Source organism: Eleutherodactylus coqui, chromosome 5, assembly GCF_035609145.1.
Source record: "Eleutherodactylus coqui strain aEleCoq1 chromosome 5, aEleCoq1.hap1, whole genome shotgun sequence".
Taxonomy (NCBI): Eukaryota; Metazoa; Chordata; class Amphibia; order Anura; family Eleutherodactylidae; genus Eleutherodactylus; species Eleutherodactylus coqui.
In genome coordinates this window covers 148,648,607-148,674,599 of record NC_089841.1, presented here as the reverse complement: position 1 = coordinate 148,674,599, position 25,993 = coordinate 148,648,607, and the positions used below count along the sequence as shown (strand labels likewise).

Genomic DNA, 25,993 nt, shown 5'->3' with positions numbered 1-25,993 from the left:
CGTGAATTTTTATACTGCAGCTACTGTAGTAGGAATTAGGGCTGGTGGAGAGAATGGGGAGGGCTCCAAAGTAGGAAATGAATAACTCATATGTCAGGAGAATCATGAAAAGTCATGGGTTGGTGCTATCACTACTCCATGGATAGAGGAAGATTGATGAGCTATACTTAAGGTTGGGACTACTACAGAGAGGGGGCAGGTTGATGAGATATGCTAAGTGGGTGGGCCATTTGTCACTCTACTGGAAGAGGCGGGTTGAGAAAATATGAGAAGAGTTGGGGCACCTGTCACTTTACTGGAAGTGGGCAGTTTGACAAGATATGAACACACTTTACTACTTACTTGAAATGGCAATAACATACTAAGCATGCTGTTATGAATTTCTCATACCTTTTTTTAGTGCTCCTTTATAATCTAGAGTTTTCGTTTCTCACAAATTTGTAGACATTATTAAAAATGAAAATAAAATACAATTTGATGGGTTTTTTGTCCTTAAATGAGTGCTTTACATAATTTTCAGTAATTTGGTATTCTCCCTTCTTCCTTCCTAGCAGCAGTATCCTCCCTCTTTCTCTCCTTTAACCCCTTCCAATCCAATTTTAGATTCAGGGTTTCCTAGCGGGCTTTCTCTTTCTGCTATTTTACAATAGCGCCATCTGCTGACCAGTACTACAGTATGTGACATGCTGGAGAGGCCCCCGACAACAGAGTGGCCAGTAATATACAGTAAGAATAGCCTTACTGGATGTCTTCCGACATCAGAGCTATACAGGCTTCAATCAGAATGTTGGAAGACGTCAGGCAGTGGATTGGAAAGAGTTAAGCTTCAGTATACCCTCGTTTTTCCTCCACTTTTCACCGGCAGCAGTTTTCTCCCTTCAATAACCCCTGATTCTTCTGCTGTCTTCACTTAAATGAAGCTGCAGTTAGGGAAGGAGAATTGTAGTGTCCTAGTAAGATTTTGGATACATAGTCTTTAGTTTAGGACTAGAGATGAGCGAACGTGTCCGTTACGGACACATCCGCACCCGGACACCGGCTTTAGCGAACACTGCAGTGTTCGCGCGTAAGTGTCCGGGTGCCGCCGGGGGGCGGGGAGATGCGCGGCGGCGCGGGCGGCAGTAGCGGGGAACAGGGGGGAGCCCTCTCTCTCTCCCTCTCCCCCCCACTCCCCGCCGCACCCCCCCCCCGCGCTGCCACGGCGGCCCCCGAACTTTTTCGCCCGAACACCGAGGTGTTCGCAAAGTTCGGTGTTCGGGCGAAAAAGGGGCGGGGCCGAACGTGTTCGCTCATCTCTATTTAGGACTGATTCATTTTGTTACATTATTAAGAATCTGAGCTGCTCAACTAAAGTTAGACCTATACTTCTTGAATAAAATCCCGACACAAAACCCATATAAATGCAGCCACAAAGCTCCCACTAGTACCACATTGTGACATTTCAGTGTAAACGTGTTCAACGGTAAACCGAAGTCACTATATGGAAGTCACCCCCAAAACAGATTTTGTTTATTCAAGTCACAATATGTGAACAAACATCCCAAAATGCATTAAAAAGAATCAGTGATGTCCTTGCATAACGAAAACTGGCCACATACCTTTACAGCTGGCACTCTTTTTGCTCATTTATATAGTGCATATGTATTCAGCAGCACTGTACAAAGATTGGCATCCTTAACATTGGGCCCTGTTCCCTTTGGGGTATACCTGCAGTTGCCACAAGAGGGATTAAAGGGTACTCTATCTGTAACTGAGAAGAGGCAGTCACTGTTGTGAACAAAAAAATCATTTTCCGGGGGAGCAGGAAGAGCAAGGTGTGTGCGTGCTGAGCATGCAATGCAATAGCTGGAAAGTGTTGATGTGCGGAGTGAGAAACTGCAGGGTACCAGGACAAGTGCTGGGACTGTGCACAGGGAGAGAATGAGCCACTGAATAGTGCAGCTACACTTGAGTGAAGACAGCCACATGCAAAGTTTAATTCTTTGGGCAGATTCAAATGAACTTGGTTTTCTCCCATTATGAAGCCATAATAATCACCAGCTCATAATGGGACAAAACCAAACCACTGATTTCACTAGGAGTTCAGTGGTTTTGTTTTCATTATCTCTTTTCTCGGCCGTTAATTGTATGGCCAAGAAAAGATAGTACCTGCCTTATCTTTCCTGTACATAGTGAATACTAGGTGCAGGAAAGATCGGGCAGCACCTACCATCTGGTGGCTTTTTTTAAGTTCCTGTGCTGTGGTGCGGAGTTTGGAAAGCCAGTGAATGTGAAGAAATTCCCCTTGTTCAGGTGCAACTACCCTCCATGCCGCTGAGCGTAGTTGTACCTACGCTTGTCTGAATCTACCCTTAGCCTTTTGAAAGTTGTGCATCTGATAGTTTAAGTGTGTGGTTCCTACTCCTGTATCAAGTGAATGAACTAGTTCACTACATGCTCTATACAGTAAATTAATTTACTGTATACCACATACACATCTGGGAAGACAGCTTTATGTGCACTTAGAAATAGGAAAGTCCCGCAGCACACCTAACACATGCACTTAAGTGCAGAGGTTCCAATTAGTGTATGCCAAGCCACCTGTGGGGTCATGAACCCAACCCCAAATAAATGCAATGGTGTCCAAGGAGGCGGCAGCATCAACGGTGTAGAAATTGTAGAAAAAGGTTTTATTGCTCCATAAAATGGCGATGTTTCGACTTAATCTAAGTCTTTTTCAAGCCTAAGGCTTGATGCTGCCGCCTCCTTGGACACCATAGCTTTATGTGTACTGACACAGAGTGATTGGTAGACTGAAGACACACACATCCAGCCAGCACAATACCCCACACCTGAGCAGGATAACTCCAGAGCACCTGTAGTACAACAGATCCCAGGAGACAGATGTGACACTGACAAGTGCTGGAGTTGTTGGCCACAATAACTAATCTGATCATTATTCTTATTTTCAGATCTGCTATGAAAAAGCTAAAAATCGGATTTTTTTCATGCATGGCATTCTATAAAAGACAAAAATTCTGAAAATGTTATTTACTCAAGTTGATTTGCCCAAATGAAAATCACTGATTCCAAATCATAAACCCAGTGAACGGAATCTCCTGTATCTAGTTATCTGTGATTACCATTGGCCTTGACCTGTTATGCCTTCTCACTACTGAAACTGGCTGCATACTTTCACAGCTAGCTCTTCACTGATTCCAGTGCTTTTTTTTTTCTTCCAGCCCCCACCATTTACCTGCAATCACTGCAACTAGTTTTGGCAGCCGATATTAGTAAATTGTCAGGTAGGCAGTCTCCACCACCCAGTGTCGATTGTGGAAATACCATTTTAATGACACTGACATAGTATGTTAGGCTGAAAAAAGACATATGTCCATCTAGTTCAGCCTATAACACCACCACCCCCAATGTTGATCCAGAGGAAGGCAAAAAACGCCAATGAGGTAGAAGCCAATTTTACTCATTTAAGGGAAAAAAATTCCTTTCTGAATCCAAGTCTGGTGATCTGAACAGTCCCTGGATCTCTATGCAGTAGACACTGCCCACGTGACAATTCATTAGTAGTCGCTCATTCATTTTTAGTCCTCCAAAACTAACAGCATCGGTTGTGGACAAACAGGGAACTAAAAGAAAAACAGGGCTGCAATCAGTTAAAAGCTGGCTGTAAAGGTATGCAGCCAGTTTCAGTTGTGCGAGGACTTGACGGGTCCTCTATAATGATTTTTTTAGCTAAATTACGATGACAAATTAATCTCTGTTACAACTATATACTGTAGCATCTTGGAATGATACATCTTCTGGAAAGTGGACAGGAAATTTGATGACTTACTATCCTACATGGATTCTACCTTCCTTAAATAACCTATAAAACTGGAAGTACAAATGTGATAGGAAAGAACATTGCATCCTATTTCTTTGTCTCAATACAAAGGCAAAACCACTACAGGAACTTTTGCAGACAAAGCATTTCGCTGTTATTGTTTCAAAATTGAAAACATCCTGTTCTGCCCTCTTGAGGTATACAAGCTAAAGTGTTCAAAGTATTCTGGCAGGGGATACTATTGCTACTATTAATCCAAATCATCGTTATTTGTCTGCATCTGTCTCTGTGAAAATAAGCTGCTTTATGGAACTGCTTTGTCTATTAAATGTAATCCAGCAATCCGTACAGACGAAGGCTCAAGGGCTTCAATCTATGTAAACCCCTGACCAAAGCAACAGTACATTGTGCAGTTGGATGTCTTACTCTAAGGGCAGTCAGCAAATCTGATCACTTATTCCAGTGACTGCAGAAAGCTTACATGGCCCCTTGATGCAAAGTGTAAGGTTAATGGCAATGGCTTTTTAGGTTGCTTGCCTTGATAGGGTTAAAGGGCAACAAGTAGCTGGTGCTGCAGTGGGGATTAATTATAAATTATTTTCCAGTTTCCGTCATTACGATGTTCTAAGCTGAGTTCACTGCTCTGATCTCTTACCAAACACATGAATCAAGATCATTAATCCACCAAGTGCCCATGATATAGGGAGGGGATGTCACAGAGCTTTCTATAGCAGACAGCTGATCAGTATGCAAAGGTTATTCTAGGACACCACACAGATGGGTCACAATATCTGCTGTCATTCAACTGCCTATGCGTTCCCATTTCAATATTTGTGGTGACATATGTGCCTCCTCTGCATTGTTATGCAGGGGGGCAAAAAAAACAAGCCATATGTCAAATAATAAAGTAGAAACTTCTTAGCAGTTAAATTCAATTGCATTAAGTTGAGTTCACTTAGTCACACCTAAAGTTACTGTGCTAGACACCTATTATTCACCCAGATGAAGCATTTAGCTTTCAGGGGCTGTGTGCCAAGTACCGGAAGTCCTCTTAGTACGATGTGTTTCATTTTTCATTTAGAGAGTAATGTATTGACATTGCCACTGGCTGCAAGTTAAAACTCCCTGTAAATTAATGGGAAGCAGTGTTTTCATAATCAATATATTCTCCCCAGGAAGCATAAGCAAAAGATTCATGACTCTTTTATTCATGTTAAAGTCAGAAAGCCGTAGAGACCCGTCTCCTTAGCACAGGTACAGAAGACACAGGTCACAGCTTTCATAACAAAAATAGCCTTTGCAGAAAATACGAGTAAAACCTGAAACAAATCTGATGATTGTGAGATGTGTAAGAAGAAATAACCGATGTCCTTCCTTTGGTTAGTTATTTTAAGTCTCGAAAGGATGGAAGGCTGAGTCAAACTTGAGCTGGCTATCTGAACCAAGCAGGGATTGAACTCACAACCTTCAGGTCATGAGCAAGAGCTTAGGACTGCATTTCTGATGCTTTAGTACTCTGCACCACACAAGGCTTGGAAGTGCATGTATCTTCATACATTAGGCATGGGTCTTGGATCATCTGTTCGCCTAAGGCTTTATGCAGATAGGTGAATACAAATTGCATCAGACAGCACATAGACACCCGTCCATGTGGTGTGTGATCTATGTTGATGGTGGACATTGTATGTCATATTCTCTTCCATAACACGGACAAGAATAGGACATGCAGCAATGGCCATGTCAAAAATCGCTCAGGAGTATAGCTTCATAGGCTATAAAGGGTGTGTGTGCTGTGTGTGAAATACACTGCCTGCACACGGACATAAAATACACCCATGTGAATAAGTCCTAAAAGGAAATTGACACCGACTAGAGTAGATTTCTAGGATAATTTCCAGCCATGCCCCCTGCCAAGTTTTAAAAAGAACAACACTTGCTTATTTTCTGCACAGGTAGGGCACCAAACAACATTCAGAGTTTGAATCTACAGAAAAGGTTGTTTAACTTTTGCAAATATTTTATATCAATGCTTTCCTGTTGCTTTTGAGGTATTTGATGCTCATTTCTCTATTCACATTCATAGCTGTTCTAAAAAATTCACTTAGTTTCCTTGGAAACAAACAATGGTTTATCTCTGCTCTGCTGCCAGACAGGTGACGTAACTTAGATCTAAGAGTGCAACTGTTATTTGAGCGCCCATGATGCACTACACTCTAGTCACAGGAAACTGATAGAGTTCTGAGTTCCACTTTAAAAATTGGAGAAGAAAGCATCATGCCACTTATTATGAGCACCAGACAAATAAATGAGTGTTTTTTAAAAAAAACATAGGTACCTAGATTTTTTAAATTGTTTAAAAACCTTTTTTTTAATTTAACCCTTTCCAATCCACTGTCTGACGTCTAAAGACATTCTGATTGAAGGCTGTACAGCTCCGATGTCGGACGACATCCAGCAGGGTATTTTTTCTGTAGATTACTGGCCGCTCTATTGACGGGGGCCTCTCCAGCATGTCCCATACCGCAGTACTGGCTCTAGCCAACAGATGGCGCCATTGTATAATGACAGAAAGAGAAAGCCCCCTAGGAACCCAGAATCCAAAATTGGATTGCAAAGGGTTAATAGTATCATTGTGATTTTTTTAAGAACAGAAAAGGTTAAACAAGTGAGCATGGATATCAATGGTGTGAAAATGTAAGGGATGAGTTATTTGGGGAAAAAAGTCATAGACAACAACAAACATTCGTAATGTGCTTTTCTGATACAAGGTGATCAAATCACAGCTTTGAAATTCCAGTTATGTAAGGAGTTGTGAGGCAGGGAAGTCCCTAGCTGTAGTAAAGGTGTTCATATTCCAACATCTACTATGGTCAATTTCGTAGGAAGCCATTTAAACTCTCAGCATATTTCTGGAGTGTGGAGGAAACTAGAGGAAAGCCAGACAATCACAGGAGAACGTATAGACTCCATGCAGATTATGTCCTTGGTCAGGTTTGAGCCCAGGACCCAGTGCTAAAAGGCAACATTACTAATGACTGAGCCATAAGACTACAAAGAGTTAACACATGAAGGGTGTTGGTGCATTAAGAGTTATAGTTAGTTTATGCTATGCAGATAATATTTCTTAGCATTTGGGATAACTATACAAAAGTGAAAGTGTATAATGGGAAGCTACAATTACATCAGAGCAGCAGGCAATCCTCTTAGCTACAGTTGTAAGTGTTACAGTCTCTGCCTTTCACCATACTTTCTACCATCATAAAATCTACGTCTACGTTTATGGTTTTTGATTTCTTCGCTTTTTCTTTGATCTTTTTCTTCAAGTTTTAATTTCCTTCTTTTCCTATAATTGTTCTTTTGTATATATTGCTGGTTTTGTTTCTTCAATTAGTGACAGATTGGCAAACTGATGTCAGCTTGCCATCTCTTTCTCAATCGGTTAAGACCAGTTACGGCTCGTTCACACCTATGTTAGGGCTTCGTTAGAGCTTTCCATCCCTCTGTTCCATTTCTGGAGCTGAGAAATAGAATTAAAACTGAAATAAATATTTCCGCTTCTTTCCCCATTGATTTCAATGTGTTTTCAAAACAACAGAAAGCTTTCAGCTTGTTTCCATTCTGTTAAGTTTCAGTTTTTTTCAAAGGGATGGAAGCAAATTTAAACATTTCCATTGTTTTGAAAACCGAATAAAATTAATGGGGAAAGAAGTGGAAATGTTTATTTCAGTGTTAATTCTGTTTCTCAGCTCTAGAAATGGAACAGAGAGTTGGTAGCCCTAATGGAGCCCTAACGTAGGTGTGAACAAGCCGTTTCATAGAGCAATAAGAACATCTGATCAAGGAAAGGGCTAAAGAGTGGTTGGCTGAAAGGACCTCATGAAACTTCTTCCATATTCACTTTCATTACTTACTCTGTTCATATCTCCATCTAAGGTTCTGTTTGGAGCTCTGGTGCAGATCCATGTGAAAATGCCAGATAAGTGTGACTACCCACTAGCGTTTTTTTTCTGCTGCGAATTTGCTGCTATTTTTTCTTCCAATTGTCAATGGGACTTCCTAATGTTAAAACCGCAAGGCAACGCAACTTTGCATTTTTAATAGTGATGAGCGAGCATACTCGCTAAGGGCAATTGCTCAAGCGAGCATTGCCCTTAGCGAGTACCTGCCCACTCGAGAGAAAAGATTCGGCTGCCGGTGGCGGGCAGGGAGCGGCGTGGGAGAGCGGGGAGGAACGGAGGGGAGATCTCTCTCTCCCTCTCTCCCCCCACCACTCCCGCTGCTCACTGCAGCAACTCACCTGTCACCCGCGCTGGCAGCCGACCCTTTTCTCTTGAGTGGGCAGGTACTCGCTAAGGGCAATGCTCGCTCGCGCAATTGCCCTTAGCCAGTATGTTCGCTCATCACTAGTTTTTAACATTAGAAAGTTCCATTGACAATTGGAAGAAAAAATAGCAGCAAATTCGAGCAGAAAATAACCGCTAGTGGGTAGTCACCCTAAGATGGAAGCCAGGCGGAACCCATTTTAGTAAATGGGGTCCGTCCTGCGCCATTTGTTTCCATTACAGGATAGATCTGGCTTTCTGTTTTCCTGATCCTATGATGGAACAGAAGAATGGAATGCAAAATGCTGATGTGCGTGTAGCCTTACACATATTTAAATATATGCGAAACCATTAGAGTATGTTCACATCAGTTGGAACAGAATTAGCTGCGGAAAATCTGCAATATATACAGATTTTAAACCCTCAGCATGTCAATTTATGTTGTGGCTTTTTACTATTGATTTTACTCCTGCAAATAAAGTGGTTCTATCCAGGAACCACTTTAAACATAATACTTTGGAATAAATGGAATATGTTCACTTTAGTCAAAGCAAAAAGGGAGGAAATGTCAATGCCTCACTATTAAGCTATGGCTATAGGGCAGCATGTGTCACAAGTGACATGACATCAGTTGCCTGTCAATGCTCTTGTGTTGCGACCTGCAAATGGACACGACGATCACAGATAATTCAACTCAATTGGATTTTCGTTGCAGGCCACAAATCACATGTGACTTTGGAGCATATATTATGAACACTAATCATCAACTAGAGGCTAATTCCAACTCTTTTAGAGCTTCACAGCTGTCAGTCTATGATGGTTTCGAATCACCGGCTTGCTTGCCAACCATTGTTACTAATAATTAACAATCTGAGCCTGCTATGTTAACTACTAGCTCGATGTTAGCTGTTTTGACTGATTCAATACCAACTAATAGTGTTCCTATTTCTAGATCAGATGAGGATTTAGAACTAAATGTAGGTTATCGCACAATCTCAGTAGCCTTTTCTTTTAACTCCCTTCATCAATCATCTCACAGACACTACAGAATTTAACACCAACAAATCAGACAACATTAGCCCTTCTTCCAATTATAAGCCCAAAAAGAAAAGCCATCACCAATTTTTTTTCTGTCTACACATTGACTATCATCAAAAAGGAAAAAAAATGCAGAGGGCGTAGAGTAGGATATGACCATAAAAGAAAGGGGCAGAAGATGCATAACAGCAGCAAAGAGAAACAAGATCAAGCTTTAAAGAAGACTTTAGGACTACGCCCTCAAGAAACATGAAATGTTTCTTCTAGTGAAAGGTCTTTCATTCTGTCTTACTACTAGTCCTAATAATTTTAGACTTTTTCTAGATTTAAATGGTTTTATTCATAAATTAACTCTAATTTTGCATTGGTTGAAAAAAAAATCAACCATAGATGTCTAGTTTTATCAAACCCTTATCTTATCAGATAGACAATATTGTTAGAGTTGACGTTAGACCAAAATCCAGTTTTAATCCAACTCACTGTGGAGCTTCTGTCGTAGACGCTTTCTTTTTCCTGGAGAGTGATGATTTTTGCTCTATTAATTTAGCCAATGATAGTTTAAATAATCTTACCTCCCAAGAAAGATCTGCCATCAAATCTTTATCTCATATTACTGATAAGGGAGGCAGGATTGTGATTCAAAATCGTAATTATTTATCTGAAGCTTACAATATTCTCTCAGATGAAAATTTTTATTGTGCGCTGACTTTTAGCCCTTTAGCCGGTCTCAGAACGGCTTATGGGAATTTGATTAATGAAGCATTTTCACAAAGCCTCCTTAACAAAAATGAATAACAGTTTCTTACCATCACCTACCATACCTGCAGAATTGGGTTTTTCAACTTTCAAATGCCATACAAACAAAAATTCGGGTGCCAGCGGGGTGAGCGGTGGCTTGCGGGAGTGAGCAGGGGGGGGGGGGGGAGAGAGAGACCCCCCCCCCTCTCCCCAGCTGCCTCCCGCCGGCACCAGAATCTTTGCGGACAAGCAGGTAGGTACTTGAAAAGGACAATACTCACTTGAGTATTTGTCCTTAACGAGTATGCTCACTCATCTCCACATACAACTCATTCATGAAATAAAAACCTTGGATTGTGCCCCTTCTCACTTCGGCTCCTAACAGCTGATGTGTCTGCTCTTTATACAAACATTTCCTATGATGAGGGTCTGATTTCCATTGATTATAATCATTTCTCATCCTCGGATCCACATATATCCACAAGGCAGAAGAAGTTCCTATTGAATAGGATCTTCCTCATTTTTGACAAGTAATATCTTTGGGTTCCAGGGGTCCTTATATCAACAAACATAGGGATGTGCCATGAGAACATGCTTTGCCCTGGTATGCCAATTAATATGCTGGTTATTTTGAATAAGATTTAACATTTTCAAACAGAAAAAAAAAACTTTTGCAAATTAGCTGATCGCTACAAAAAGTGATTACTTTAACTCAGGGCTCAGTCACACGGGCACCGATCCACCTGTGTTCCTGCACGATAAGACGGACGCACTGTAGGTGCGTCCGACACTCCGCACCGCAAGAAGAAAGAACACATGACCGGCAATGGAGCCGGTCATGTGTTCTTTCTTCCGACGGTGTGGAGAGTCGTCCGCACCTGCAGTGCGGCCATCTTATCGTGCAGGAACACGGCCGGATCGACGCCCGTGTTACTGAGCCCTCAGGAAGATTGTCTACAAAAAATTACTCACACTGTTAATGAACAAACATTTTCACAGCTTTGCCACTACCTTAAATTTGGTTTACAATTTTCTGTGCACCCCTTGAATATGTACCAGCTGGAGGGTGCTGGCAATTAGCCAGCTCACACTGCAAACTGGCTTATTATATGGCACATGTTCTTGAGTGATTTCAGTGATGTTTCCCCACTTTCCTGCCTGAACAAGTCAAACCTGTTCCTCACTTCAACTGCATATTGGCAGGGATCTCGCTGACATCAAATTTCTTCTGTATGTCAAGATGTTTGAGCTTGCATAGTCTGACCCTTACTTGGTTATAATAAGTTGGTGATCAGACCTACAGTCTGCACCTGGTAGTATTTTTGCTGAGCAAATTGAACCTTTCCATTTCTGCTGGCAGAGGATATAGTCGATTTGGTTGGGATGCTGTCTATTTGGGGATGTCCAGGTGTAGAGGCGTTATTTTGGCTGGGTAAAGAACGTGTTGGTGAATCTAAATTTGTTTTACTGGCAGAACTGCACAAAGCGGTCCCCAGCGTCATTTCTTTCCCGTAGACGATGTTTGCTGACCACTCCTGCATCATCTCCTTCTCTGACTTTGGCATTGAGGTCATCCATTATGTAGATAACGTCCTTTCTTGGCGTTCTATTGAATGCACTCTGGACCTGGGCATTGAAGTCCTCAATATCCTCCTCTGATGCATCTGCTGCTGGTGCATAGACTTGGACGATGGTCACAATCAGAGGTTTGAACATCTATGAGAGATGTATTTGGGGGACTCTATTCACCTTCCAATTTTTTTTGTTTATATATATATATATATATATACACACACACACAGCCAGCTTGTAACAGCACCTGAGTGGCTCAAACCCCTGACCAATGGAACCTTCATCTGATTTTTATATTCAGATTTATATTATTTACATGTATTTATTTGACTCTATATACACACCATTCACTTAACTCTTATCAATGTACTAGTATTACAGTACGCTGCTGTACTCCCATCCTGCTCGGATCTTTGGTAGTGCATAGTTTCACTATGCGTAATATCCAACTCATATGCATATGCAAATTGCTTGTGTTTTATGTATTTATTTTATTGGTGATCCTTGATTTTTCAAATTTTTTTTGGTGCAATAGTTTTATGTTTTCAAATGATAAGATTTTGTTCTTGCATTTTAATACTTACTGAAGATACACACTTGTAGGTTTCCCTCGGTCTTTTAATTATTGCCCTTCATGGGCACAGTGATTGTACATTTGTTGTGTATATGGCTTGTGGAAGGAGACAATCTGACTCTGAAACTTATTGCCTGAAAAAAGATTCCCTATCTGTCATCCTGCCTATCTGTGTCTCAGCTCTCTAGCACTCTGTGGTCCTGCTTATTCTTTTCTTGGCTGGCTTATACATGGAGATCCTTCTGCATCCATATGGAGGAGACTGATGCCCATAACGTTTTTTTGGGTGTTACATCGTCTGCACAACACTACAAAGTAAGAGTTTTTGCTGGCACATTCTCACATCATTTGTTGGTACTCTATACCGAAAAGCGATATTTTTTTATTCCATAATTTTTTCACCATAGACATCAATGTAAGTCCATGTAACTGCAGCTTTCTTGCAATTTAATCCTTTTTTTTAACAACAAAAATATAGCTCTGAACCAGTCGTGGGACAGCAAATCTTGTGACTTCTTTGTCTTATTTTTGTGTGACTTGCTGTTGCGTATAAGGGTGATGGGACAATACCTCTGCAGCGTCAGCTATGGGAAAGCAGCATTCCTGCAAGTCAATGTTAGATTCTTTATACAAGACTTGTAACAATGACTAGCCCAGTATAGGAAAAAGTAAAAGACTCCGTGCTCCAAGGATCGGTGTTAAATGTATCAATATTCCAATAGCTGAATGGTTTAGTTTACTAAAGGAAGGTTGCAACTCGTTTCAGCGCTGGCAAGCACCTTTTTCAAACAAAGTATAAAAACACATATAGTGGTAAATATATATTATATACACACACATACATATAAACCTCCTCACATTCTTTGTTCCATGTCACACACTGGTCTGTTGCTGTGAGTGGCTTAGGCATGGATCACATGTTCTTTAAAATGGAACGCAACATGTGTTCCAAATCAATAAAGTTTCATTGTTAGAGGAGCCATGCTCTTCAAGATTACGAAGTGATGTCACTGCAGACTCGAATTGGGCTGACTGCAGAAGATTTAAATATCATTATGACAGTAGAGACAATAGCGTTTTTTAGGCTTCATTCATACGAGCTGCTTCCATGCAGGAATTCTGCAGTGTTAAACAAGCTCTGTTTGAGTGCTTCCATAGCAACCTATTGGTTGCTATAGAAGCGTGGTTTGCACGCTGCTGTAGCAGCGTGTAAGCCACACTTGTCTGAACGAGGCTTAATAGTTATAAACAGAAAGCTGTTTATGAACTATAAAAATATCAATATACCTACTGTTATTAAAAAAGAAAAATTACATAATTCATCAAGTTTCAGTCTAATTTCGAGGCTATTAGTAAAAAGACCTAACATTATTCCCCTTATGGAGTGCATAACATATTAAAATCTATATTCCAAACAATACACCAAGTGTATCATATCATATATTTGTGTCTATATTCCAAATAATAGATTTTAGATGAATTATATCATAGTTGCATTATGCAATTCACAATGACTGGGAACTGTTGTGTGCTGCATCCACTTGCAGGAGGAGTGAAATTAGCACAGCGTACATACTGCAAGCCGCTGCAAATTCTGCAGCAAATTCTGCGGAACTAGAAAAGGGTTAAATCTGTATACAATTCCATATCAAAATCCACAGTTAGGCCCAATGTCCACAGGCTGGTTTGACATCCACATGGAAGATCTGCAAATCAAGCCAACCGTAGGGAAACATGGGCGTCCGCAAATTAAACAAAGCATGCGGATTTAATTTGCGGACCTTTTGATCTGGAAAAAAAATTGCAGCATGTTCCATTTCAGTGCGGATCCCGCATGGACAACTTCCATTGATGTCAATGGAAGCCGTCTGAACCATGGCCTGTCCACAATTGAATTGCGGATGGGCCGCAGATTCTGCTGGAAAACAGGAGTTAAAAAATAAACTCAACAGCAAATGCGCAGCGGCACACCAGTCGGTGCTTCCGCACACATCCGTAGTGAAGAAAATGAAGTCCGGAACGGGTAAGTAGAAGACCCACAGTGTCCTCAGCCATGGTCAGGGTTGGATTCCGCTGTGGGCTCCCGCATGCGGAATCCAGTCCACCATGACCATGAGGCCTTAGACCTGCAGACTTGGGTGCAGAATTCTGTAGCTCTGCATCTTGCAGAGCGTCATGGCGAAATAATTCCACTTGTGTGAAAGGTCCCTGACAGCTCTGCAAGGCAAGCACTGAATGTTACTGTCAGGAGGCTCTGCTGGATAAGGAGAGCATTTGTATGATACTACTGTATATTAAGGAATTATACGGTAAAATAAGAAATAACAAAAACGGATTATATTGTTTTATTACTTTAGTGTTCTATTCGTGCGCCTGCTTTCCAGATTATTCCATTTCCATTTGATCTTCTATAACACTTGAAAAATGCCAAAATAAGGAAAGCATATAAACAGTAAAATTCTTTTGCGGCATTATTAGAAGCCACCATGTCTTCCCCATCTCCGCTTCTGATCCTTTTATAAATACCTTAACAACATCCAGCTATGTTCTTTCAACTGTGTTACTTTTTAGCCTATAGAAGCTGGAATATATCAACCTATAAATCCACAGGCTGCTAAATACTTTTACAATTGCTGCAATTTTCTCACAGAGAGTTGACAAGTATGAATAACGTGATTTCTATATGAAAAGGAAAAGAATAAAATCCATCAACACGTCTGTTTGATGTACTGCGTAAATGGGTTGGATTTTATGCTGACAAATTTTGGAGAGCTGTGATCATGTAATTGCATCTTAAAAGGAACAATGCTCTGTTTCTGCTTTATTCTTTCATTCGCACAAGGGCTTTACTGATCTGAAGCATGCTAGCAAAAATTGTATTCCTGTGCTCTTCCGCACTAATGTGTTACAAGCAGCTCTATTAATGCAACTGTTATTCCGCTAAGTAACATGCTTATGTATAAAGCTAAGAGATGCATTTGCCCCAAAATGCTAAAACCTGCTGGCAAATATTTTGTAAGCCTGCCAGGACTGCAGGGCCCGTTTGAAATATACATTATAAATAAAGCTTGTATGGAAGCGGATTACTGTCCTACATACCATGCATTAAGATTAAAATGCCAGACATAAAATCTTCTAGAACACAAGCTATCAAGAGGAACAGTGTGAAGTTTTTTTTTTTTCATAATCAGACATCCCTGAAGGCCCAGTAAATCCTAAGTCCTCCCAGCAGATGAATGCACATTTTACTAGCAGACAATTATTAAGTATCTATCAGCGAGGCTGCCAGCAGATTTACCGAGTGATAAACATTTTCTTCCTGTAAAGATTGTTAATCAGCTCCAGAGCATGCTCTCGGTAATGAGAAGGCCGGGCATGTGCTTGGCCTGATTAATGATAAGGGGCAAGCCCCAGCGCTGGCTGCGACATGGAGAGCATCCTTAAATTTGAGACTAAATGTTGTATCGATACTAGCTACATCTGTTTATCACAGAGCACAAACACGAACCGCAGTGCTAATTACTGCAGACAATTGCAGCAACAGTTGATTATAACTGGAAACAAATGCACAGTTCTCTTGATTAATATGGGAAATTGTATGGCATGCTGAAGCTTCTTTTAATTGCGGTTATTTGCTAAGTTTCTATAGATGTGATTATACATACGTAATCTGAAAGTTAAACAAAAGAATTGTAGTGTGAAATGTAATTGGCAGTTTTGGCAGTTGTGATGTGCAAAGTAACAAAACACTGTATTAAAAAAATGGCAGCTACCTGGGAACTTCAGATTTTCCCCGCTCATGCTCATCTGCAGACCCTTGGTTTCACTAGCGGAAGACCGCAACAATGTTAATGCTACTTTGGTGGGCAAATCGTAGTATCATGTCTAAGGAACACAAGCCACAGATGCTTAGACAGCAAGGCTATTCGATAGTAGTTAAAGGGAACCTGCCGTTATCTTTGAACCCATAAAGTACATTATGGGGATTAAAGGTGAGGGGACAAAGTCCAGGGACTTGCTTTCTATACTTACAAAGCCGCTGTTCCAGCTTTGGGCACACAGGTCAACTCTTTCCACAAGGCGTGTGCGCTCTTCCATAAATAAATCTTATTTGTATAGCGCAAACTTATTCGGCAGCACTTTCAGGTAATTTTATTTATTACCCTCCACCAAGCTAGGAACTCATTTGACTGACCTCGGAAGGATGGAAGGCTGAGTCAACCCTGAGCCAGCTACCTGAACCAAGCGGAGATTGAATTTGCAACCTTCAGGTTGTGAGCGGGAGCTTAGGACTGCATTTCTGCTACCGTAACCTTCTAAAAAGAGTCATATTGTATGTGCGTGTGGATTTCTCAGGGGCACAGAGCTGGAACATGGCCATGGAGAGTATAAAAAGCAGCTCCTCTGACCCCTTGGCCCCTCACATTTTGAGCCCCATAATGTAGTTTATGGTACTCAGCAGTGATGACAGAGGCCCTTTAACAAGTAATATTTTAAAGTTATTCTACAGCTTGTGGGCATCACAGGGGGCACTACTGAATACAGAGGCACACAAAGGGATGTACCTAATAGCATTAGTAACACTCATAAGGGACATAAGGTTACTCATTCTGAAGCACCACCATATGTCAGTTTTACAGTTTGGGGGCTGCACAGCGAGATCAATGTGCCCCTTTTAAAATCATTTATGAGCATCAAACAGATACTACCTTTCGTGCGAACTTAGCTTGGGGATAGCTATGGAGATACAATATATATAAATGAACAATACAGTATTAAACTCAAATTAATCTAAAAGCAAGAAGTACAGAAAATTAAGTTTGCTATAACCAGAGCAACTTGTGGTTCACAGTTGGTCTGTGAATGTTGTTTTAGTTCTAGATGTCAGCTTGAAAAATGAAAAATTGATGATCAATGACCTGGTCTTGACTACCATTGAGGAGATAAACATCTATAGGTTTAGCATGAATGACTGTACAAGTATAGCCCACGTTTTTCACCTGACCCGACACAACAAATCATATTTTCCACAGATCGCTGGCTTCTTTCTGTGTTTTTCACAATCCTTTGTGTCATGAGACAATGGTAAATGGTCTAAATCAGCCTTTTTGGATGTTTAAAATCTCTAGTGTATGGCCAGCTTTAGGAATAAAATAGCCATATCCGTCGCCTTGAGTTAGGGATGAAACCTCTATGCAGCTATGGCATGTCTCTAATGCTGAAAACAACAAAGAGAACAAAAGCCTCAAATAAAAAGAAATAATGAAAGCAAAATCCATGAAAACAGAAGTTGCATTTTTTTTCCTCTGTACCTAATCTATTCTTTGAACTGAAATACTAAGTTGTATTTCTTATTTGAAAAGTAAATCAAGACCTTAATATGTCTGTGGAAGATCCACTTTATTTCTTGGTGGCTTAGTGGAAAGTCCTTTTAACATTAGTGGATTAGTGTGAGAAAGGGAGTTGGGTTATATTGCTGGACGCCCAGTGGATGGAGGGATGATGGAGACAGACATTTATGTACAATAAGCACTAAATAAGAAACAAATCCTTCTGATCGATTATTTTCTTTTGTTACTAAGGCCAGTATTAGACAGCAGTATGTTCGTCAGCATTTTGTAGCATTATTTGTAGGTCAAAACCAGGAATATAACATAACATACAGAAGAAGAATTATAATGGAAAAATGAGTCACTCTTCCATGTTCAGAACCAATAACTGATTGTGGTTGACAAAAACTGATGCAAAATATCGGTGAAAATACTGGCCATCGTGAAAATGGCCTTAATGTGAGTATGTTGGTTAATTAAAATGGTATCTAACTTTGGAAATAAAAAATAAAAACCACTGCCATTTGTGCAAAACCATAAAAATAAATTTGTTTTCAATGTTGCCTCCCACTCCTGCGCCCCCACCCCAGTCTCTATTTACAAGGGGGCAGCAGTGATATTTCATACTGCTGGTGACCGCTGCAGTCAACCAATGGCTACAGCTGTCGTGCTGTATTCTTGACATCATGGGTCCCATTACTGAGCAGTGATGCCGATAGTAGAGCATGTGACGGCTGTGGCCAGCAGTTATATGGAGACCACTCGTAACCAGGGGGGACCTTAGGAGAGCAAGTGTTATATCGCCAGCAGAAAGAGAGGTGATCGCTGTAATTTGTTTGTTTTGCATAAATAGCAGCTATTTCTATTTTTTCCCAGAAATGGATAAATCCTTTACTTGTCAGTATATTATTTTGTCAGCTGGATTACGGCTGCAACATAATTCAACCATCTATATATCCAAGGGCATAAGATAAATGAAGTTTTGATGTCTTAAAACTGATATTTCTTCCAATGTACTGAAGAAATGCTGGCACTGGTACAGTATATTGGCATGTTTGAAATTTGACCAAAAAAATATTTCCCATGATCAAAACGACTGGCTTTAAGATCCAGGGTTTGAATGTCTAATCAGAACCCAGCAAAATTGGCAGGAGAGCACAGTGGTGGCTCAATGAAAGAGAAAACTTCCCCTTTTCTTAAATCCTCCCTCCACCCACTTGCTTGTAAAGCTGATTAGCAGAATGACAACAGAACCTTTCTGAACTTCTTCCAAAGACCTCCAAATTCTCAGCTAATGCTTCTCACTGATGTCAATTCAAATATCACAAGAGCCAAGCCGAACTCTTTGTCAATGTCCTTAACCCAAAGACAATCTTTGACGCGCCAGGTTGCCTTGGAAGATCTTTGTGCTGGTACATGAATCATGTTTAAATATATTCCATTTTGTTATTTTTCTCTGCTTGCATATTTTTTATTTAATACTAATGACATGTATTAAATCTGTGTCTAATCCAAATTGTAACCGCAATTTAAATTTGTAATCTAAACGAAGGATGTCATGGACAGTTCTAGCTTAGGTCAGTGTAAGATGCTTTGGAAATGTTTAAATTGCATTTTAAAATATATTTAGTGTGTTTATATTAATATGCAGGCACATATCACTGCCAGTTAAACCAATGTTTGCTGAGAGACCAATGTAAAGTATTTTATAAGATTTATACCATATAATATAAAGAATATGTAGCACGTCAAGCATGTAATATACAGTCTATGTCATCTTTATTCAATACTAGTAATTATTAGGAAATTATAGTACCAGTGTTTCTGGTGGCGGAACGCGCCGTACAGCTGTGCTGCATGGTACATTCATTATGATCCCCACACATCCCACATTGCTCTACTACATGCATCCTGATTCACACACATCACACACACACACAGCTGTGGTACATCCATGCTCATTTCCAGACATCACCAGCTCAGCAGACTCCTGGATACAGTGATCAGCCCCTAGTCATGTGATCCCTGGCTTGACCCACACAGATTATCATATGACGGTGATGTTATCACAGGTCCTAGTGACTGCTGTCCGCTTATCCAGTATACAGTACTTTCTACCAAACTGCACAATGGTTCCTCCCACAGCAGTGATATCACCACAGGTCCTTCGGCCTCCCCGGATCTCTTTTTTCAAACTGCACAATGGCTCCTCCCATAGCAGTGACATCAACGAAGGGCCTTCAGCCCATCAGATCTCTGTGGTGGTGGTAGGTCAGTGTCTTCTGTCAGGATCGCTGAGTTGTGTCTGAGATAAGAATGGCTTAGTTGTATTCTCATTTTGTGTTTTATATATGTTGTAGGAACTGTGATGCACTTGGGATGTGATGCAAGCGCGTCCAGTACATAATGTATATAGTGTAGAAACATCAGTTATGATGCTGTCCAGTGGACCGTTTGGGACAGTAGTATATCAGCAAAAGTGCACAGGTTGCACATTGATGCAATGCCTCCTATCGCGCATCAGCTGTCCATCTCATCCAGAACTTCTGGATTAGCATCTGAGATCATTATAAACACTCACAATATCCACTATATGGACAAAAGTATTTGGACACTGTAGAAGATCAGAAAATATGCAAATACTGAGTTTGCCGAACAGTATGCTGGAAAGGGCATGGGTAAAATAAAAAGCTGCTCATTTTATAATAACTATTCCTTCATCCACAATCGAGCACTTGTGGGACGAACTGGAGTGATGGGTACGACACCGCCACCCACGCCCATCCTCACAACAATCTCTTTTCACAGCCTTGCATGAGGAATGGCGAGCTATTCCTGACCAGACTTAGAGAACTTATAGAAAGTATGCCTCTATGTGTTGCCGCTGTAATACAAGCAAAAAGATGGCCTACATGTTACTAAATAGAATAATAAAGAACTTTTTCTGAAAAACATGCAGTGTACAAATATTTGTGTCCTTATAGTGTGCATGCAAAAGATATGCACAGAATTTGCCCTGAGGTTCAGTGAAATCATTGACCGGAATGTGTGCACTAATGGAAATGTTTCCTAGTCATGAAAGTGCAGCGTCAACATAATCTTTTAAAAGGTTTATCTGTAAATGTCTTAAGTAAAACATGTGTCTTGGTCACAAGGGTCAGGAGGGGTAACATCTCTCCTTAGACTTATAAGGCCATCCATGCTCCTCTGGGTAATATGCAAATAAGGAAGATGGAACAATACCTCTGCAGCGCCACCCATTGGACTGCAGCATTCCTTCTAATCAATGCTTGACCCTTTATACAGATCTGCAGAGCAATGATTGGTAATTGAAAAAAACCAAGCCAGAATCCATACACAGACAGCTGTTTCGGGGTGTTTGCCCCTCCTCAGTGTGCGGTAGCATTCTGGCTTGTCTAGTAAGAGGCCTATAACGTGGGTTGAAAGGGGAAACAACTCTCCTTAGGAAGAGCACAAGTGTAGGGTAATAGTAAGTTACAATTATAATCATTGGAAAATAAAATCACTCCCTAACCCATGAAAACATTTTTTGCATCTTTCATCTCTAGCAGGAAACCACCTAAGAGCATGTGTATCATAGAGTAATATGCAGTGATGATTATAATCCATATTGAATCCTACCATGAAGATAATTAAATCCTGGAAAATGTTTAAACATTGAAGAGTTAGATCGTAAACAAAATGAAGCTAATAACTCTCCATGTCTTCCTTTCCTCCATTTTCTACAAGTGATTAGTAGCTCTTATTTAATTAGAATTGTTGTCCTATATGTTGATTTCTGCAGGGCTCTCGAAGAAGCAATTCATTGCTATGTAAAGTTTCCCTGGAGGTTTATAAGCCAATGAACTTGTTCTTTTACCCTTTAACAGGTTTCAGACCGCTGTGACTATGTCTTTGTAAATGGAAAGGAAATGAAAGGGAAGGTTAATGCCATTGTGAATTTCTCCTATCAACATTTCAAGCCCTCACTAGAAATGACAGTGTGGGTCCCACGGCTTCCTCTGCTGATAGATTTGTCTGACACTGAATTAAATCAGATCAAAGGTTGGAGGGTTCCCATAATGGCAAATAAGAGGTATGTGCAGCGTTACTGTGCTTAACATCAATTCGCACAAGTCATTAGGCTGTGAAATCAATGGTTTCCAGAGCACAAAATAAACATGAACAGAGGGCTGCTAAATGGCTTCTTAGTATTGATTGTGTTACCTAAGGACTAATAGTATCTCCTAACCTTTCACTGATCATAAGTAAGAGCAGCTTCTATTATACATGATTCTCAAATATTTCTGCTGAACATTTAATGTCAAATTCAATGCAAGTTTGAGAAGAGATGTAAGGAACGTCATTTGAATATCCACATGAAAAACAGCCGTGTAAACAGCAGAATGTTTATAACTACTTTCACTAAAATAGGTAAGAAAATGTCAATAGAATACTATATAAATCTTCATGTCAGGAATAATATACATATTTTTTGAAGAGTGATATATAAGGTTTTAAAAAAAACAAAACAATAAACTGATTCTTTCATTTTAGGAGTGGCTAATTATTCAGTGTAACGTGAAGCTCTTGAGTTATCTATAGACATGCTAGCTTGGGCATATCGCCATGCACATACTGAGGTCTGTGGATGCAAACCTGAACATACCAATGAATGTTCATTGCACACACTAGAGGTTTTTTTTCACCCATATGGAGCCCAATTAAAAAACAGATTTCACACAGAGCGCATACAGATCTATATTATTGAATGAACACACAACACAGAGCTTTTCATGCACACATGAACTGCATGAAATAACTCATGACATGCAAGTCTATGGGGATAGAAGAAAATGGACAGCACTCTGATGCCATCCATGTGCTATCAGTGTGCCATCCTTATTTCTTTAAGCAATGCAGAAAAGAAAGTGAACCTGTTTTGTGAACATGAAAAACAGACACACAGACCAAATACAGAGGCCACACAAAACTGCACACAAATGGGAAAATGTCCTTTTTTTCTATGCAGACTTAACATAGACCATTCTTTTAATGCAAATGTGCACCTAGCCATAGGCAATAACCGATTGATTGCAACCCACTACTAGCTGATCAATTGCTCCACATATTGCCTGTAGTCCATCTATTGAATGAATGCATGTGAATAAGCTAGCCAACAGTTTGTTGAAAAAAGACAGACTCCTGCTTTATACACTTATGTCCATGGTCAGCTTAAGACCCAACTTTAATATTGTAGATTTTTTAATAGCCATAGTTCCAAATTTCGAACAAATAAAATGTTGTTTCTCACTGGAGAAATGGATTTTCAAAACACAAATCAGTTTGGCATTGGCTAGACTGGGGTGTGGAGTTTAATGAATCTCTCTATTCTCCACAATAAACCTTTTTAAGGAGACATGAACTAAATTGGATTCCCTGGTGGCACTCCACAGAATGGTCGCCAATGATTGGTGACAATATCACAATAGAAGTAGTAGTATAGTCAAGAATAGACCCAAGAGTCATCACCAGGAGATTGTTTATAGACCTGGTCCAAGAAGAACATGAAGCAAGCTTGTAGAACAGATCTTTTAATTGGATATTTTTCTTGGATAACCAGACTGTACCTCCTGGTGCAATTTTGGGATTTGGGTCTTAGTGTTTGTCAACACTACTGTCAGCCTCAAAAAACATGTTCGACAATAGAAACCCAGGGGTGTGCTAAAATTTTGAGACAAAAACTTGGCCTTCTACTGTAGAGTATCTCAAATGGAGATTCATGATAAGAATTGGTGATGCAATTGCTGTGGGCAAACAAAAATTTATATTTTGGATCTATTATATTGATGGGCATTCAAATAAGTTTGAAAAATTTGCTTAAGGACCTGCTTAATCCATTCCAACTATTCATTTTCTGGGGGATAGTATTTAAAAGAAAAGCCCAGGTGATCTTCAAGACTTTACATAGTGCTCTCCAGGATTTGGAAGCAAACTGTTTTGTATGATCCGAGACAATGTGAGAGACTGTTGAGACAAACTATCTCCTTGAAGAATATTTGAGCCAACTGAGCTGCAGTGAGTAATCCAGACAATCGGGCAAAATGGGCCTTTTTGGAGAGCGATCTACCACTATCCAAATAGTGAATCCCTGAGCAGGCAAATAAATAATGTTAATGAGCAAAGGTTGAAGGAGACCTCATACTTAATGCCTAGATGGTTTGCACTGAACAGTGGTGGTGTAGGCAGCAACACACTGGTACAATTAATTCCAGAGTGTCTTGATAGTGACATAGAAAAAGTCCAAGAAAATACCTTCTGGAAGTTATTCAATGATGTAAAGGAATGTAGTGTCTGGCTGTGGTGCCCAGGACCCAGCATTAAAACTAAATCTGGGGATTCACCTTACATTTTCATGCATATATTACCTTTTAATTATTTGGACTTCAGAACTTGTCATTTTTTTTTTCCATTTTTCCAGCACATCGTTTCAAGAACCATAACATTTTTATTTTAACATTGATATAGCCATATGATTTCTTTGCCATTGCATAATTTAGGGTTACACATCATTATTGATTTACCTTTATACATTTTATATTTGCACATTTTTTGGGGAGTGTCAGTTAAATTCTCTATTATTTTTTGGCTTTATGCACCATGCAATATAAATAAATTATAACTTTAGTCTACAAGTCATTTCAATTACAGTGATACCAAATAGAGATGAGCGAGCACCAAAATGCTTGGGTGCTCGTTACTCGGGACGAAATTATCGCGATGCTCGAGGGTTCGTTTCGAGTAATGAACCCCATTGAAGTCAATGGGTGACCCGAGCATTTTTGTATATCGCCGATGCTCGCTAAGGTTTTCATTTGTGAAAATCTGGGCAATTCAAGAAAGTGATGGGAACGACACAGCAACGGATAGGGCAGGCGAGGGGCTACATGTTGGGCTGCATCTCAAGTTCCCAGGTCCCACTATTAAGCCACAATAGCGGCAAGAGTGCCCCCCCCCCTCCCAACAACTTTTACTTCTGAAAAGCCCTCATTAGCAATGCATACCTTAGCTAAGCACCACACTACCTCCAACAAAGCAAAATCACTGCCTGCATGACACTCCGCTGCCACTTCTTCTGGGTTACATGCTGCCCAACCCCCCCCCCCCCCCCCCCGCACGACCCAGTGTCCACAGCGCACACCAAAGTGTCCCTGCGCAGCCTTCAGCTGCACTCATGCCACACCACCCTCATGTCTATTTATAAGTGCATCTGCCATGAGGAGGAACCGCAGGCACACACTGCAGAGGGTTGGCACGGCTAGGCAGCGACCCTCTTTAAAAGGGGCGGGGCGATAGCCCACAATGCTGTACAGAAGCAATGAGAAATATAATCCTGTGCCACCGCCATCAGGAGCTGCACACGTGGGCATAGCAATGGGGAACCTATGTGCCACACACTATTCATTCTGTCAATGTGTCTGCATGCCCCAGTCAGACCGCGGTTTTTTCTAAATAGTCACAGGCAGGTACAACTCCGCAATGGGAATTCCGTGTGCACCCACAGCATGGGTGGCTCCCTGGAACCCACCGGCTGTACATAAATGTATCCCATTGCAGTGCCCATCACAGCTGAGGTAACGTCCGATTAAATGCAGGTGGGCTTCGGCCCACACTGCATGCCCCAGTCAGACTGGGGTTCTTTAGAAGTGAACACATGCAGTTACAACTCCCTGTGGACCCACAGCATGGGTGGGTGCCAGGAAGCCACCGGCGGTACATAAATATATCCAATTGCATTGCCCATCACAGCTGATGTAACATCAGCTTTAATGCAGGTGGGCAAAAAATTAATTGCATTACACTGTAGGCGAGGGCCCCAAAAAATTGGTGTACCAACAGTACTAATGTACCTCAGAAAAATTGCCCATGCCCAACCAAGAGGGCAGGTGAAACCCATTAATCGCTTTGGTTAATGTGGCTTAATTGGTAACTAGGCCTGGAGGCAGCCCAGTTAAAATAAAAATTGGTTCAGGTGAAAGTTTCAACGCTTTAATGAGCATTGAAACGTATAAAAATTGTTTACAAAAATTATATGACTGAGCCTTGTGGGCCTAAGAAAAATTGCCCGTTCGGCGTGATTACGTTAGGTTTCAGGAGGAGGAGGATGAATAGAATACACAGATTGATGAAGCAAAAAGGTCCCCGTTTTTGATGGTGATAGAGAACAATGCTTTCATCCGCCGGTGCAGCCTACGTATTGTTTAGGTATCGCTGCTGTCCGCTGGTGGAGAAGAGAAGTCTGGGGAAATCCAGGCTTTGTTCATCTTGATGAGTGTAAGCCTGTCGGCACTGTCGGTTGACAGGCGGGTACGCTTATCCGTGATGATTCCCCCAGCCGCACTAAACACCCTCTCTGACAAGACGCTAGCCGCAGGACAAGCAAGCACCTCCAGGGCATACAGCGCGAGTTCAGGCCACATGTCCAGCTTCGACACCCAGTAGTTGTAGGGGGCAGAGGCGTCACCGAGGACGGCCGTGCGATTGGCTACGTACTCCCTCACCATCCTTTTACAGTGCTCCCGCCAACTCAGCCTTGACT

At 40.9% G+C, this 25,993-nt stretch overlaps 1 protein-coding gene across 1 annotated transcript in view; it reads left to right on the top strand.

Annotated features, from left to right (window-relative positions):
- The window catches only part of LOC136627908 (transmembrane protein 132D-like), a gene marked incomplete at its 5' end in the record, with an annotated part of 499,530 nt that overhangs the window by 458,238 nt on the left and 15,299 nt on the right, over positions 1-25,993 (top strand). The window contains one exon of the mRNA XM_066603406.1: positions 21,285-21,490. Within this exon, the coding sequence (XP_066459503.1) occupies positions 21,285-21,490 (206 nt within the window). The remainder of the gene's footprint in view (positions 1-21,284; positions 21,491-25,993) is intronic.